General features: G+C 41.6%; 1 protein-coding gene across 1 annotated transcript in view; it reads right to left on the bottom strand.

Annotated features, from left to right (window-relative positions):
- Positions 1-3,170: 3,170 nt before the first annotated feature.
- The window catches only part of LOC148020551 (uncharacterized), a 44,042-nt gene continuing 29,886 nt past the window's right edge, over positions 3,171-17,326 (bottom strand). The window contains exons 2-4 of the mRNA XM_087699397.1: positions 4,468-4,582; positions 4,007-4,368; positions 3,171-3,937 (exon numbers count right to left, since the gene is read on the bottom strand). Of these exons, the coding sequence (XP_087555523.1) occupies positions 3,658-3,937; positions 4,007-4,368; positions 4,468-4,582 (757 nt within the window). The 3' untranslated portion in view covers positions 3,171-3,657. The remainder of the gene's footprint in view (positions 3,938-4,006; positions 4,369-4,467; positions 4,583-17,326) is intronic.

Raw genomic sequence — 17,326 nt, forward strand, 5'->3', positions numbered from 1 at the left:
ACCTTATTTTTACCCTTATACCCTGCCATAATAGTGCAGTCCTGTAGTACCCCCCCTCAGAAAAATGGCTATAACTTTTACTAGGGAACTCCGATTTCAAAACTTTTTAGTTCAAATCGAAGCCAAGAATCCCCTCTTCGAGATGAGCTATAGCACGCTATAACAGATTTAGGACAGAAAATTCTGCAACTCAATCTCTAAGTCTGAACTGTCCAGGCCTGCACCCTGTTTTGACCTGTGACTGCCCTGTTTTGACCCTGTAAGGTAAAATAATAACCCCAAATGGTTACCAAACCGTATAGAAGGCTGAGTAGGACCTGTGGGTACCCTATAGTACTTGCACATGTACTTCAGTAATGAAGGGTGTACCTGTAATAAACTGTAAATGCTCTATAGTACCCTCTAAAATCCCTGTTTCATCTTGTTTTGATCCTAAAGATACTTGAGCCTTTGGAAACTCTTCAATCTTTAATTCTCCACCCGCTATACCTGTGTGAGGGATAAAACGACATGACAGGCTCCCTACACGGGCTCTAAATCACAGCGAGGTGGGCAAAGTCTCCCTCGGGTTGGTTGGTTGGTTGCACCCCTTCGGGATCTTTGATAGTGAGGGAGGGTCACCTCTCTTTTGTCCCACTATCTCCCCCGGCATCCACCTTTTTTCTCGGCGGGTATATCAACATGGCAATGGCATTCTATTCTAATCAACCAATATGAAATGCATTGCTGAAATATTCATTCAACCCCTTTCATGAGATACAATTGAATGAAATCTAAAAAATTTGGATAATGAATAGGTCTTACCAATGCAATTCAGTGACTCACTAATTGCTTTAGTACTTACCCTTTTACAATATTTCAGCTTGGGCAAAAAAATTGAACCAAACAAGTCAAGATTATGCATCAAACTTGGGAAATGATACCTATAATGAGGTTATGATTGAATCAATACTGAAATTCAATAGAATAGGCTGAAATTAATGAAAATTATACTAATCTCTGATCTAAAAAAATTCAACCAAACAAGTCAAGGTTATGCATCAAACTTGGGAAATGATACCTATAATGAGGTTATGATTGAATCAATACTGAAATTCAATAGAATAGGCTGAAATTAATGAAAATTATACTAATCTCTGATCTATTGATCAATTTAGAGAATTAATTGATCAATAATCTCTGATCAACAAGTGAAAAAGCATTAGCAAGTGGATTATTGAGAGATTTCAGAGATTAAGCAAGAGAAATACCTTGATTAAGCTTGAAAAAAATGATAGATATCTATTCCGATCCCATTGATGGAAGAATTCTTCAAAATCTACCATAAATCCACCATGAAGCTTGAAATATACACTAAATCAGTCCATATGAGCTCCAACATGCTCAAATCCGTGAAGAATCAATGCCCCAGGCTTGCTTGAATACTTAAATACCAAAGATTCAAGCCTCTTGAAGAAAAGCCCCAAAATAAACCTTCAATATGAGCTCCAATATCCTCCACGGGCTGAAATCTCTACAGTGTCTTCAATCTTGAAGTCTATCCGACTTGTACATGATACTAGAGAAGCCTTGGAGGTCGTAGAAGTCCAAAATTTGAAGAAATTTTAGCTTCCACGTTTGTGGCTATGGTTGCTCTGCTGTATTTTAGGGTTTTGAACAAAGGAGATGAATATTAGAGTTCTCCTCTTGCTGGAAGTTAATGAATAAATGCCGGATGAAGTGCTTCAAAGCATGCAACCAATAAGTAGGAGATGTAGAGCAGATCAAGAAGAGGATTAGAGTAGAGAATTCAGCACATTTTTCGGCGCAAATTTCGGGCTGTTAGCTGCTCCATCTGCTGCATCAATTACCTGACCAGGGTACTCAATCTGAAACACAAGAGATGAACGATCTTTGCCCCATGGTTTGATTGTGAAAATTGATCAGTAAAGAGGGAACTTCAAGGATTTCTTGGCAGAGCCACCATTGAAGCTTTAGCCAAAAGCTTGAAAGAGAGAGAAGAGAAGCTCCCTTTTGAAAAGTAACTAGAGTTTAACCCCAAACTAAGCCTGGTTAACTCTCCTTTACCCTAGTTATCTCTAGTTTTGCATAAAATTTTATGACGACCTGCTACTTTAGCCTCCTGCTGCCATATCCAACCTTGAAGATCTCCAGATGTAGTCTTTTACTAACTGTAGATGGTTTGCAACCCTCCACTAGTAACTGTCTTTACCAAGTACTTGTCTGAAATTGATTTTTGATGGAGAAAATAGGACTGAAAATAGAAGGAAAAATGGATCAAAGACCAATGCTCTAATACCACTTGTCAGAGAGAAAACTAGAGAGAGAGAAAGAGGAGAGAGAAGACTGTAGAAGAGAGAGAAAGACTGCATAAAGAGAGAGAAAGAGAGTGACGAGGAGAGAGAAAGACTAGAATTGGAGAGAGAGAGACAAGAAAGAGAAAGAAGCCATAGAAGCTATGAGCAAGATAGGAGAGAATGATAGTAATTGTATTAATGTGCCAAAAAGATATGAAAAATTACATGTCCTCTCCTTTTATACCAATGTCAGTGTGACATGGCATTACATCAATATTATTTTTATACTAAATCCTTATTCTTCCCAACTTCTTACAGTATCCCACATCATGCACATGCGGTTGCGGTTGGGGCAAGCTAAGGGGAATCAAAACCATGCCTATCGCTCCCATAGCATCCTTGAGCAAAGGCCAATAGACTATGCGCCATCATTCAACTTCTCAACCCATACCGGGCATTCCTATTGAAGCAACTATTGGAAGTCCGCCAACAATCTCCAAGCCACTACATGCACCATGCATCTATCAAAGAACAGTGGAGCTCTAGTCAAAAGATCATCCCGAACACTCAATTTGAGCATTATCTTATAGAAGCCTCATGGGCCAACAAAGATTTCATCTATAAAATCTTCCTACAAAATGGAGTTTAACCATTGGCAAACCCATAAGAGCACCGGAATCCTACTAGTAAAAAAAGGATGACCCCTCTTTCATTGAATGCTGAAGAAGAACACAGTACAATCTTCATATTCACGGTAGCATCCAAAACATCCTCTTTGCGCTAGTCAAGAAAGGATCCCCGGTTGTGTTGAACATATTCATCCAACAGCATATTGGCGAATTCCAAGAGATGTTCCTGGTCCGAGTCCTAGGAATCCTCAACAGCCAAGGTCACCTACGCATAAGAATGTTCACAATGCTTGGATAGTGGAGGGGCTTGAGAATCTTCCATAACATCATCAGGGGTATGCTCACTGCATTCCATCACTGCATCGAAGACATGTTTACTGCGTTTAATTCACCTGCTGGAATCCAGCAGCATGCTGAGCTATCTATCATTCACCTTAGAAAATGTCCAGAGACAGTGCACTTGTTCATTGATCCACCAGAAAGCAGAGCCCAATGTTGATAATGCCTCTCTCTCTCTCTCTCTCTCTCTCTCTCTCTCTCTCTCTCTCTCACAGAGATCCCAAAAACCTAGCAATTCTACATATTGCAATTGGACACTGCTGAGAGTTTGAATGGTAATTGACCTTGATTACATTATACAACTGCAATCTGATTTACCTGACATTGCCTACAATATGCAAGTGGGATGTTTGGGGTTTTACCTCTACCCACCATCTTCCTTCACTGCTGCTCTACCATATTTCTTTTTCTACCTTTTCTTTTTTCTCTTCAAAATTACCAAGAGTGGCCACCTGACTTCTGTACTTTTTCCCCCTTCTCTTTACTAACCTCTTTTTGTTCTCTATACGCTCTTGTAGTGAGGATCCTCTGCTTGCCTTTACATTATCAGCAAGCGAACAAGTAACACCAATGGTCTTTCCAATCGCCACGGTTTTAGAGGTTGGCATGCTCGCAGTTAGCTCAGGACTACCTTCCAAGCATGTATCTTTTTGCCAGTCAATATGTGAGCTCCTGCAAACCAAACTTCTGAGAAAGTATGTTAAAGATATCAAATAGGCATACAGGCACAGAACAGCATACCTTCGGTGTTTCTCTTCTTCACATGCAAGTACAGTTCCAGATTCTGTTTTGACTTCACCAAGGAGCTTTGAATTGTCACATGCTGTCCCCCAATAGGCAGCCACTGCAGTTCCTGACTCACTCTTGCGCTTGGCTGCTGGTTCTAGCTTTGCAACTTCTTGCTCCAGGCTACCTAACCTTATGCCAGCATTTCTTGTTCTGAGCATCAAAACCACTTTTTGCAAGAGACCCACTACAGATGACTTCACATCATCGTCAAGCGTCCGCTCAGCTGCTACAGCACAACATATCAGCAACATAACATCCTCCAATTCCACTTCATCATGAGAGTGGTTGGCCACAACACCATTTCGATCAGAGATCTGGAAATTGAAGCACAAAAAAGCCTAAGATGAGAAAAAAAAAGGTTATGATCTCCAAAGCTAGCAGCTATCATTAGTGAAATCCTCATTAACACTCACATTTGGTTGATTCTGAAGATATCTCTGTAGTTTCCTTTGTAATATAGCTGCTTGGTGGTCATCAGTCAGATTCTTCCCATGCGCAAGCCTTTCTAAATCCTCTGGTGACAAGAACCTGCAAGTACCAGTATGTCTATTTAGGCCTGCTCTCAATGGATTTCATAAGATACTCAGATTTTACATCAGCACATTATCAACATGCTTCACAACACTATTGTAGCCTGCTCCCCAAAAAACAACTTTCTGAGACTCATTCAGTTTGCAACTTCAATAAGGTACTATAAAAGTAAATTTTTCTTTGCTGAGCTTGAAAATCACAGAGAACTGCCCTGCACTGCCCTCCACACTGCACCTGCTCAAGCTCACACCCCCTCCCCCTCTACTCTGCAGACTGCCCTGCACCTGCCACATTGACCTGCTGCCTGCCCTACCCCAGACCTGTCTGCTGGTCCCCCCCCTCCCCCGGCGGGCGCCTTCCCCTTCCACTGAATAACAGCTGCTCTCTCTCCCTCCTCTATAGCAGCATTCACCGTCGGCAACCAGCAGCTCACTCAAGTGGGTGTTGGGTATGGAGCTTGACTAGTAGGCTATGGCAGATGGAATTCCATGGAGGAAAAAGAAAGAGAGAAAACTCTTAAAAGTACACACAAACTGAAAGAAACTGATATGATAGTTGTGATGAGTGTACAAGTGATAGGGCCTAAATGTATAGGCTAAGCTATATAGCTAACCCTTTGACCCTTATTTAATGCTGAGTGGTGTAAAAGGTGTGCACACCTAAACAGGCACTTTTACACACGATAATACATGTTCACACATGAGCATAAATAATACTAACAAGCCCCCCTTTGGTTCATTGGTGATTGAACCCATGACATGAAACATACGAAAAAGGAAAAGGGAAGGTCTTATCTTGAAGAGGCAATGTCTAACCTTGTACAATGATTCTAGAAAAGGAGATACATAAATGAGAGAGCTACGAGCTCCATGGAGAGAGAGAGAGAGAGAGAGAGAGAGAACTCTCTTCCTATTACAAAAAAAAGGAGAGAGAATCATTGCAAATACACAAACTGAAAAAAATATATTGATAATGATAGTTGTGATGAAAGTACAAGTGATAGGGCCTAAATATATACGCTAAGCTATATAGCTAACCCTTTGACTAGAAGTTAATGCTAAGTGGTGTAAAAGGTGTTCACATCTAAACATGCACTTTTTCATAGACAAGGATAAATAAATCTAACAAACCCCCTTCGCACCATGGGTGACTAAACCCGTGACACGAAACATATGAAAAAGGAAAAGGTTTTACCTCAAAGAGGCACTATCTAAACCCATACAATGATTCTAGAAAAGGAGATATATAAATGAGAGAGATGCAACATGAGGATAGTCATGACATATTCTACCGAGAAGCTCAGGAACCCAAGGTAAGGCATGGTGCAAAGGTATGTGTGCATGGCTCAAAGGCTGATCAAAAGCCAACATGGCTCATGGGCACTGGGCCCATGACCGAAGGCCGAATACATGGGTATAGTTTTTGGGATCGACTCAAAGGTCATGTGTAAAGAAAGAACTTCTAATACAATCATAAAAGGAAAGTACAAACCTTTTTGGATAGAAATCCAGACATAGTATCCCACACAATAAATAGATATGTTTGGAAAGGCCTTAACACATGCACTAGCAAGTCAGTGTCTAATTCAAAACATATTATTTATTTATGTATTTGCTTATTTATTTATGATTTAATTCAAAACACAATGATAGGGTCCAGTGCCAAGAAACAATGACTAAATAGATACATGAAGGGCCTTGTCAAAAGTGATAGGTGGCTCGTCAAGGTCACTATCAAATAAGGTATTACCAGTGGCATATTGGGCGTGTTGCTTGTTTTTCTTCTTGTAGCATCAGTCAACAATGTGACCGATATGCTTGCAACATCAACACTTGGGCGATTGTTTCTCATTGAATTGTGATTCTTTCATCAAGCTATCAAAAAGTACAACCTTTTTATCGTCGTCATCCAAACAACTATTGAGACTCGTTAATTGTTGGTAAAGAAGACTTAATGATTGAGATGTTATATAAGATTCTTGAAAGGATTATAGGAGATAGTAAATAATTGCATCTTCAAAAATAATTTAAAATTATTAATATCTACTCCAAAAAATGTGACTTGAAGGCTGTCCCATATCACTTTTGTCGTTTTTGTGAGATCAAGGTGATAAAGAAGGTTGTTAAAGAGGCCAAGCCCCATGATGGTGAGTGCGCTCTCATTCTTCTTGAGCCATTTCTGATGAAGTTATGAGTTGACCCGAAAGTGCTCTAGCTCATTAGTGGATACAACTCTCCATGCACCTTCTCATATAAGTATGAACCAGATCTTTGTTTTTCAAATGAAGAACCCGACACCTGAAAATTTTTCATTTGTGATGCCATATGTTGATATCCCGATGGTAGATGCCATGGAGAGGACTCAATTGAAAAAGTCCCAAATTTGGTGATAAAATTTTGAGAAATTTTAAGGGGAAAAGAAATTGGGAATAAGGTTTGGGTAAATTCAAGGGATTTGTAGTGAGATTTGATGACTAGTGTAAAAAGCCCAATTTTTATTGACAAAATTTATAAAATTTTGACCAAATTTTTGAAATCCCCAATTTCATGTGAATATCTCTTAAGAAGCATAGGTTTGAACTCAAATTAATCAAGGTTTAATGTTCAAAACCTTATCTGAAAAAGCACAACTTCAAGACTAGCTTCATTCCACCTTGCACATTGGCACCTCAAAGAGAGTGGAGACAATGCTGATGAAACAAGGCATCTTTATGCTTTGACTCTCCTCAACAGATACAATGCAAGAGCTTATCGAGAATTTCCTAGTCATATCCTACAAGGGAGTCAAATACATGGTTTTATGGTACAATGGCTTTAAGGTTGTGGTCTCCATGCTTCATAACAATTTTCCTCAATATCCCATTACCCTTTTCTTCCTCAGTCTTGCGATTGAAGGCCGCTAGCTAATGGATAATTTTGGGAACCTATTTGGCACTATCCTTCCTTCCTCATTTGTTGATGCAGCGATGTACACGAGTACCCAAGGTACAAGTGGTAAGAATAGACACCAAGAAAATCCCTAAGTTCTTGGAGATTGAGGCAAGAAGATATGAGTTCAGACAACACATCACAATGAGAGGCCGACCAAGGCAATGGCCTTTGTTGCAAATATTTTGGGCACTGAGTCTCTAAGTGTACTCGCTTCGAGGTTATGGCCACACAACAAGTGACTACACAAGCAAAGGATGATGGTTTCACTAGAGTCCATCAATGTCACGATAGGAGTCAATCAATGCTACCAATAGCTTGTACAACCTTAGTAGCCACAACCCCAACTACCTCAACTGAGGGCGGGTGGTTGTGCTAATACCCCGATTGCCTTAGTCGAGGGCGGGTTATCATGCTAGTACCCCCCCACAAACAAGGCCCCTTGTAAAGCAACAACCCCCTCACCACAAGAGCAATTTCCTTCCACTAATAGCTTCACTAGAATCCAACAATATTAGGGCAAGAGGCAACCAAGGCTACCAACAGCCTAAACCACCACAAACCCAACCACCTAAACAGAGGATGGGTGGTCGTTCTTGTACCTCCCGCGAGCAAGGCCCCCTTCCCCCCCAAGTAGCAACCCACCCACCACAAGAGCAACTTTCTATTGCTCCACTCCAACCCCAACCCCCACTCCTATAGCTTGACTCATCACACCACCATCCACCCCCCACCCCTACCCTGACAAGTCTAACCTATGCTCTAGCTGTTCACGGCTGTTTTAACTTGTTTGTTGCTATCTTGACAACCCCGACAGATTTGACATCTTGTATTGTTGTTGCTATCTTGACAGCCTTGTTTCATCAGTGGGCAACTCCCATTTGCCCTGTGCACCACAAACAAGCCTATTGCCTCTACCTAACAGCCTGCCCAACAATCCTGCCCCCTAGCCTGCCTAACGCCCTACTCAACACACTCCACTAACCAGCCCCGACAGCTATGCCACGCCTATCTGCTTCCATTCATGTCGCCGACAACTGCATGCCAGCTGCGCCACATCACAACTGCCCTGACATCCTACCACTGATTTGTTGCGCACATGGTCTCATTTCTGCCCCGACATTATTTTAGATTAAAATAGTCAACTCCCAAGCCTTAATGAACATCAAGCCACTTAAAATTGCTCTTGTTCGCACACAATGCCCCTAATAAGCACATAATTTGGGGACTTTACAGCAAACACAAGTTTCCCCCAAATTTCTTCAAGAATTTCACGGCTTTCACCTAAAATTTTCAAATCTCTAAAATATTTTGGGGATTTTGCACTCAATGCTTGATTTTGCGCCAAAATTTGGGGCTTTTTACATTCAAGCTCAAATTTCACCAAATTTTACCAATTAAATTTGGGCTTTTATGAAAATTTCCCAAATTCCTCAACACCATTGAGACCAATTACACCTTCTACATGGACATTTGCACACATCAGAGCCTTTCAACTACAAATTCTTCATCAATGCCACCAAGCTTTCAAAAAATTGTGAGTTTTTGGTCTTTGTTTTGCTTTCTTTTTGTGTTACACCTGCATTTGTACTTTGGACAGCAGTTGGTTACAAAAAACCAAGAATTTCAATAAGCAATGGCAGGGCAAAATGATTTTCTCAACATGTTTGGGGACTTGGATCGCAGTAATTATCCCATGTGGGCATACATGATGAAGCATGTACTTGTTGCCAAGCAACTTTGGGGTTATGTATGTGGTTTAGAAGTTAGGCTTGCAGGCTCGGCTACACAGAATGTCACAGGTTCTTCTAGCTCATTCACTATCACCAATGGATCTTCCGCTTCGGCTCCTCCTGCACCTCCCACAACAAATCAGTTGAGATGGGATGGGCATGATGGTCAAGCTCATGCTTTGATTGCACTTTTGTACAAGAGACAAGTCATCCCGCACATTCAATTGTGCACAACGGCCAAGGAGATAGCAACTATGCAATCACAGATAAACTCTGTTGATAAAAATGACACATGAGAGTTATATGACTTGCTTGCTGGAAAGCATGCTATAGGTACTAAGTGGATTTACAAATTAAAACACAATTTTAATTGTAGCACTGATCGCTATAAGGCAAATCTTGTTGCCAAAGGGTATGCCCAACAGCATGGGATTGACTATGATGAAATGTTTGCATCTACTTCACATATGATCACCATTCAAGTGTCATTGCATTGGCTGCTCATTATTGATTGGCATGCACATCAATTGGATGTGAAAAATACTTTTTTGAATGGTAATCTTCATGAGAAGATATATGTCACTCCACCTCCTGGCTTTATTAGAAGGGTCAAAAAGCAAAGTTGTTGTTTGCATAAGGCCCTCTATGGTTTAAAGTAGGCACCTAGGGCATGGTATAAGAAGATACATGCATACTTGATTGCTCTTGGCTTTAGTAATTCACACACTAAAAGCACACTTCATGTCCGCAAAGATAGGGATAGCCTATTGATTCACATTCTTTATGTGGATGACATGTTGTTAACTAGACCTCATGAGACACATATTTCAGCCTTAAAAGCTGAATTGTAGCATGCATTTTATGTGACAGATGTTGGCCACTTGCACTACTATTTTAGCATACAATTTACTACAGTTAAGGGAAGCATTACAATAGTCCAAGTACATTGGGCAACGTCTTGAGCGTTTTTAAATGCAAGACTACAAGCCATCTCTACTCCCATTGAGACAAGCCACAGGTTTACACTTGAGGATGTAGTAGAATCATTTGATGCTTCTCTTTATTAGCAAGCTATTGGTTGTCTATTGTATTTGTGTAACACACCGTCGGACATAGTTTGGGGTCTCTCAATCAACACACTTTATGCACAGCCCTAGTATTACACATCGGTGAGCAGTTAAACGTGTCTTTTGTTATCTCAAAGGCTCTCAAACATTGAGCCTTTTTTATCCTAAAGGCACTACTCTTTGCTTGCATGCATTTACAAACTGTGAGTGGGCTGGTTGTTTTGACACGAGGGTATCCACTAGTGATAATTGTTTCATGCTTGGCAATTCATGCATTGCTTGGTTGAGCAAGAAGTACTCAACAATAGCCACATCCAGATGTGAAATTGAATACAAGGTAGCATTTACAGCTACATTGAAATGTGTATAGCTCAGATACCTTTTGGTCAATCTTAGTGTGGGATAGCAATCACCCATTCCTATCTTAATAGTCAAAGTGCCATGGCAGTTGCGAGAAATCCAATTTTTCATGCTCATACTGAGCACATTGAGGTGCATTATCATTATCTCACAGAGAGGCTCCATGCAAAGAAGATTGACTTGGTTTGTCCCTACACACAACAACTTAGCAGATGTGTTTACGAAAGCTCTCTCTAGAGAGAAGTTTGAAGCCTTCTGCAAGGCTCTAAGCTTGATATCATTTGGGAATTGATCTACCTCTTCCCTATTTGTGTTCACATCATTCACTCAAGGGGGGTTTGTTACACATTGTGTTTCTTCTAAGTTCTAGTGTAACCGCTCCCTTATCCACAACACTTTTTTGCCTTCCAGCCAGAGAAGGGTTTTTTCCATGTGTGAACACCTATCAGTGGGTATGCTACTTAGAACCTAGGGATTATACTTTCATATCCATTCTCACATAGTGGATGTGACCTTGCACTCTCTTCTCTCTTGTTGTTCACTAGTTCACTATGAGTGTGTGTGAGTATACGTGTGTTGCTAAACCCTAACTTGACATTGACAAGCTACAACATCCATCATCTTGGAGAGATTTTAGCATATCTTTCATCTCCAACAACTCCTAAGGAATACATTTCACTCCCTCTATTGTTGTTCTTCATCTTCCAATGTCTACTCTAGCATTCCACTGTTCCAAGGATTGTGTTGCACTCCCTCCGTAGAGCAACCCTTTTCCTTGTCATCAACACCTCTGCCTCAAGGACTACATTTTGCTCCCTTCACAATGCAGATTCCTTCTAGATGTTCCCACCTAATCAGCTAGGACAATGCAATTATCTCCAAGCTCCACTCAATTGTATCAACATGATTCATTCTCACAGTGTTTACCGTACACTTTGTGTTTCTCCCCACAAACCCTACCATCTTTTGACATGGTATCAGAGCATACATTCTATCTTTCGACATGGTATCAAAACAAAGATAATCAAAGCTAAAGATCCTCTTTGTTATAGAAGGCGAAGAAAGGTTGCCGGATTGGCAACCCTTTTAGATTCCAGATTATTTCTACTACATGATCTAGGAGATTCCATTATCTTCTTCTCTCTCCCACCCTCCCTTAACAAGTTTGTCACACCGATGCTATGGCTTCTCCAAAGACATAGCACGGATGACAAGGTGCTACTATTGTGGCAAGGCCAATCACTCTCACAACAACTATCATCATCAACCTTTGCTCCCTACCACACCAAAGTACGTGCATCTACCTCCTAGCACTCTTTGTGCCACCTCACCGTTCTGGGTGACAAAGATCATTCTAAATCGACTATAAGAGTATGTGCATCTACCTCCTAGTACTCCTTGTACCACCTCACCATTATGGGCGACATAATTAGAGTTTTATCCTCAAGGCAATAAGACACATACAATGTGCACTAAGCCCTTGCAAGCAAAAGAAGGCCCTAAGACCTCACAACGTGATGAGCCCTTCTAGAGACCACCCTAGTGTGATAAGGAGGTTTCCTCCACCTACTTTCGAGTCCAGTGGCTTACACGACCCACAGCCCTATAGTTTACTCCATCGAGAGACAAAGGCTATTGGATATTGCCTTTTCAACAGCCTACTCCATTGAGAGACATAGGCTATTTGACTTCTTCAGCTCTACAATTTGCTCCATTGAGACAAAGGCCATTGCCCACCTGTGGCTCCATAGGAGCTGCCCATTTCTCCTCCGTTGTTTGGCTCCATAAACATTGACCCTAACAAGGGCATTGAGAAGATTATCTATGATACCCCTACCTCTTATCCCTCTCCTACTATGTTTCAAGCGGCCACCTTTGAGACCTGTTTGGCCTCCATTCCCTTGCAACCTTAAGATACCTTTCTTGGCACCACCGATAGTCTTTCCTCTATCATCTGACACTCTCGAGGTCGTGATCCACAAGTGTTTAGATTCCCTCTATATGTGTGAGGGGACTACAAAGAGGGACCCTATTTCTCCATCTTTAGAGAGGGATCTTTTTCCTCCAATTTTAGAGGGGGTCACTACTCATTGTGTGGACCTTCACACATCTTGGCGAAAAGCCTTTGCATTCTTCATCTTCCCTTGCATGGGATAGTCAACATTGAGCTACCATCTCACCTATTGATACCCAGAATCTAAAGATTCTACCTAGGTTGGGACCTTGGATGTTTCAGTCATGACTTGTTGGCTATGCCTTCACATTCTTACCAACATGGAGACATAAAGCTCGTGGCTTCTCTCTCAAAGTCAAAGTTTCCATCACCATCAACACACCATATCCATTGTTCTTTCTTGTAGGTGTCCTTTCAGGTGTAATACTTGGATTACAAGGTGAAGAATGTCTCTCACACTCCTCTTAGGGTACCTTTGTGTGCTTAAGAGGGGATATTGAGATAAAGTCATTAGGTGTATTATATTCCATTAATTCCTATTTTGGTTCATTTTTACAGCCCCCAAAAAGTTTTAATTGTCTCATTTATTAGCGTCTTAGCACCACCCAAGAGAGTCAACGTGCCACCCTAGATAGTTCAATGACTCGTATCTATGAATATAGTATGGGCGTTCATCCATCATCACTCCATACTTACTCTTTCATTCATTCTTCATTATTTCCCCATCAAATCTTCAACCTCAGATCTCTACCACAACTGTTGTCACCGGGACGTGAAATTTTGAGATGCTTTAATCTTGCTAGTAACATTTGATTAAGTTATTAATCAAATGTGCAAGATTGTTTAGCACATGTGATGCACATGGCAGTTATTTCATGGGAACGGGCCAAGGACCCCGAGGATGCAGTAGGTATGAAAGGCAAAAGTTGTGTTAAGTTATGCCAACTGGGTTTTGGTGGTTAGTTGGTGCCAGGTTGGACCTGAACAATTGTTTGGCCATTACGTGTCAATGGTGACACTAGGGACTAGCATTAATTAATTAATTAATGCTAGTCTAAGGGTCAACAGAGGTTGGGAACCACTCCAAGTTGCAAATGGCCTAGCCAATTTCATTACAGATGGGCATGTTTAATTTTGGGCAGGGTCAAAAGGGCTGAAATTAATTAATTCTGAAAAATTAATTTAATGGCTGAAAATGCATTAGAAAGGCTGCCACTTGGCAAACCTTTCCCATGCAACTAGGGAGAAGGCTGTTGGAGGGTGGTGGAAGCTGAATTGCAGCCATTCTGAGCTTGGTGGAGAGAGAAGAGGTGATCAGAATTTGCTCTGAGAGGCGACGACGACTGATGGCACGCCGGGACAGGAGAGGGGGCAACAGGTTTTCTCTTCTGCCTCAAGAGAGGCGGCCGTAGAAAAGGAGGGCTCGCTAGCCGAGCTGATGTTTTATCCCCCTTTTGAAGCTGTTGGTGCCATCAGATTTGTCATCACAACTACGAATCAAAAGATATATTTCAGCTGATTTTCTCTCTCTCTACAGCATTCTCTCATCTCCTCCAGTCTATGCTCAAGCATTCTCAGTAATTCTCAGCCATTGGTAGCAGAGTACAGCCAAATTTGGTGGACAACAGAGAGTTTACTGCTGTAAACCCTAAATTACAGCAATAATGAGGGTTTAGCAACCACCTTGGGACCCATGTCATCAATCAAAGGCATTGTATACTGAAATCAGCACCGGAAATTCGTAAAATTGTGAGGATTTCAGATGTCAACCCAACTATTGTGAATTTGGGGCAGCATTTGACCAGTTGGGGTTCCATTAGAGCAAGTCCTGGGTGAAAATCAAGGGGCAATTTGCCCAAATGCTTTGCTGATTATTGGAACAACAAGGGGCTTTTGAATCAGCCAAGGAGATCGTGAAATCTCGGCTTGTGATTTATCCATTAGCAATTGAAATTAAAGAAATACCGAAAGGGGCGCCAGTTTTGGAGCCAACAAGGTGTCCACTATCCAAGTTTATGAAGGTAAAGTGAGCATTTCAGTTTATGTTCATTTACTGATTGCTGTAATTAAGTGCTTAATCAGGTTAAACCACCCTATCCGAGAAGATAGGCTAGTTCCATGGTTCCATTGCCGGGATAATCACTCAATCTCTTGATTTGGTGAGGCCGAGGCACCTGATTGCAAGCCAAAGCTTTGTGCTAGTGCTGATTTTTGTGCTCAGCAATTACAGCAACGTGTCTTCATATAGTGAGATGGAATCAAGCAGTGATGATACCTCTCAGTATGGACATTCTCATGGGAATGAAGGAAATGCAATGCCTAATCTTGGATAAGGCTCTCATGATGGACAACAAGCTGAAAATGTTGCTATTGGGCAAGATGCAGGGCCTTCAAGCCGTCACCAGGTAGATGACCAGTAAAGTGAAGAGGAATTTGATGACCGGTTCAAGAATCGGATGAGGACAGCAGCAAATCTCTTTGCTGAATTGGCAAAGGATCCTCAATTCACCCCATTTTTTAATACTCCGAAGAAGGACAACAAGGGCAAGAAGAAGAAGTCAACTTCTACACCTTCGGGACAGCAAGGTGCACCGAAGGTAGTGCCAAATCCTTCACTTGAAGGTCCTAAAGAGGCCAATGAAGCTAAACAGTTGGTACCTATGGGGCAAGGAATGCAAATGCAAGGCCATTATGAAAGTGCCAATCCAATGGATTTTGGACAGCTGGGCATGCATGCTATGATGGGGCAGCCAGGATACTTTGGTGGTAGCACAATTTTTCATGCAATGGTTGGCCAAGGGCCGCATACGGAAATGCATGGCACAAATCCCTATGATATAAAGCAGCCAATGCATGGTGTGCAAGGCCCATTGTATTCGGGTATGGCTGGAAATGTGCAAAACCCTATATATGGTAGTATTGGCTTGATGCCTGGGGCACAAAGTGAAATGTTTAGCAATGCATCTGCACCCCCGAATGCTTATGGGGCTCAAGAAATGACTGTTGGTCATCCAAATGCTTCATTTGGGCTTGGTCATGATATAAATACAGCAAATGCACCCTTTTTGCAGCAGCCAGTGTATGAGAACTTGACTCCCAAAGGGGAAGCAAAAGACTATGATGAGGGTGGAAAAGCAATGAAGTTTGAGTCCTTCAGTGGTACACAAGATAGGCTGAAAGCTTTGATCTTCATTTAGCAGTTTGATACAGCCTATTCAGGGGGAAACTTCACCGAATCCTCTAAGATTCGAAAGGCAGCCACTTTCTTGAAGAGGAATGCATTGCAGTGGTGGTCCACCCTCTTGATGCAAGGTAGAGCACCGTCAACATGGGTACAATTCAAGCAAATGTTTGCATCAAATTGGTTAACTAGTACCTTTGAGGTGGACATCATGACAACTTGGAACAAGCTTGATACAAAGGAATGCAAGAATTTAGAGCAATACAATAAGAAGTTTTGGGATGCATTGCTGCCTGTCACTTCTTATCGTGCCGTACCCCTTCATGAGCAAGTGGAAAAATATGTATGTGGGCTGCCCAAAGGAATCAAGGATTTTTGCATAAAATCCACCGTGTCTAACATGTCTCAGCTCATAGAGACTGCTGCTACAACCGATGCTTTGCTACATGGAAAGGATTCGGGCTTCCAAGAGAGTGGGGAGAAGCCGAATAAAAAGTTGCTTAAGGATGAGAAAAGGGGCATATCTGAAAAACCAGCCTAAAAAGAGGCCAAAACAGCAAAGAAAGGGCTCAAAAACATTGGCACAACGTAGGGAATTGATGGCTGCAAATAAATGCTTTATTTGTGAACAGAAGGTTCATATTGCAAAGAACTGTCCCAATAGGCAGCAAGCTGCAAAATCAGAAAATCAGGGAGATCCTAAGGGTAAAAGGCCCAAAACATCAGTGGGATTGGTGCCCGATGTTGTTAATGATCAGCCCAATGATGATGCTACTGAGTTGTGCAAAGCATGGGGCAAAATTAGGGATCAGCATGTGCTGATCTTCTTTGATAATGGTCCATGAGCCAACTTCATCTCTACTGACATGGCAGCCCGACTAGGCATCAAAGAGGATGAGATGGAAGCCATGGAAGTTGGAATGGCATGTAAGGGTCATGCGGAACCTGTCACACCACTCATTGGAAAGCTTCGGTTGCACATACAGGGATATGTGGACAGTGAAGAGTTTTACATTGCTCCACTTGAGGGTTGTGATGTATTGCTTGGTATGCCATGGTGCCACCGTATGCATGCAGTGATTGATTCATATGCAAAAGAGATCACTATTCAACATAAGGGAAAGACACTCACACTTGATGTAAAGTTGAAAGGGGAATCTGTCCCTATTATATCTGCAGCTGCTATTTCTAAAGTAATGAAAAATCATCTTTCAGCGTATTTAGTTTTTGCTAAGGATAAGGATGATAGTGAGAATGTTGGAAATATGTCTAAATTAGAGAAGGATCGCATGTCATTTCTGAAAATGTATACTGATTGCTTCTCTCAGTCACTTCCAGGGCAGCCACCACCTGAAAGACTCGAAGATCATGACATAGACCTTATCCCTGGAAGTAGCCCTCCTAATAAACCACCCTATAGAGTTAGTGCAGCCCAACAGGAGGAGATTATGAGTCAGGTAAATGAGCTGTTAGAAAAAGGGTTGATTCAGCCCAGCTCATCTCCTTTCTCTTCTCCAGT

Source organism: Lygodium microphyllum, chromosome 18, assembly GCF_053477565.2.
Source record: "Lygodium microphyllum isolate KBCC chromosome 18, Lygodium_microphyllum_v1.1.10, whole genome shotgun sequence".
In the NCBI taxonomy this organism is placed as follows: Eukaryota; Viridiplantae; Streptophyta; class Polypodiopsida; order Schizaeales; family Lygodiaceae; genus Lygodium; species Lygodium microphyllum.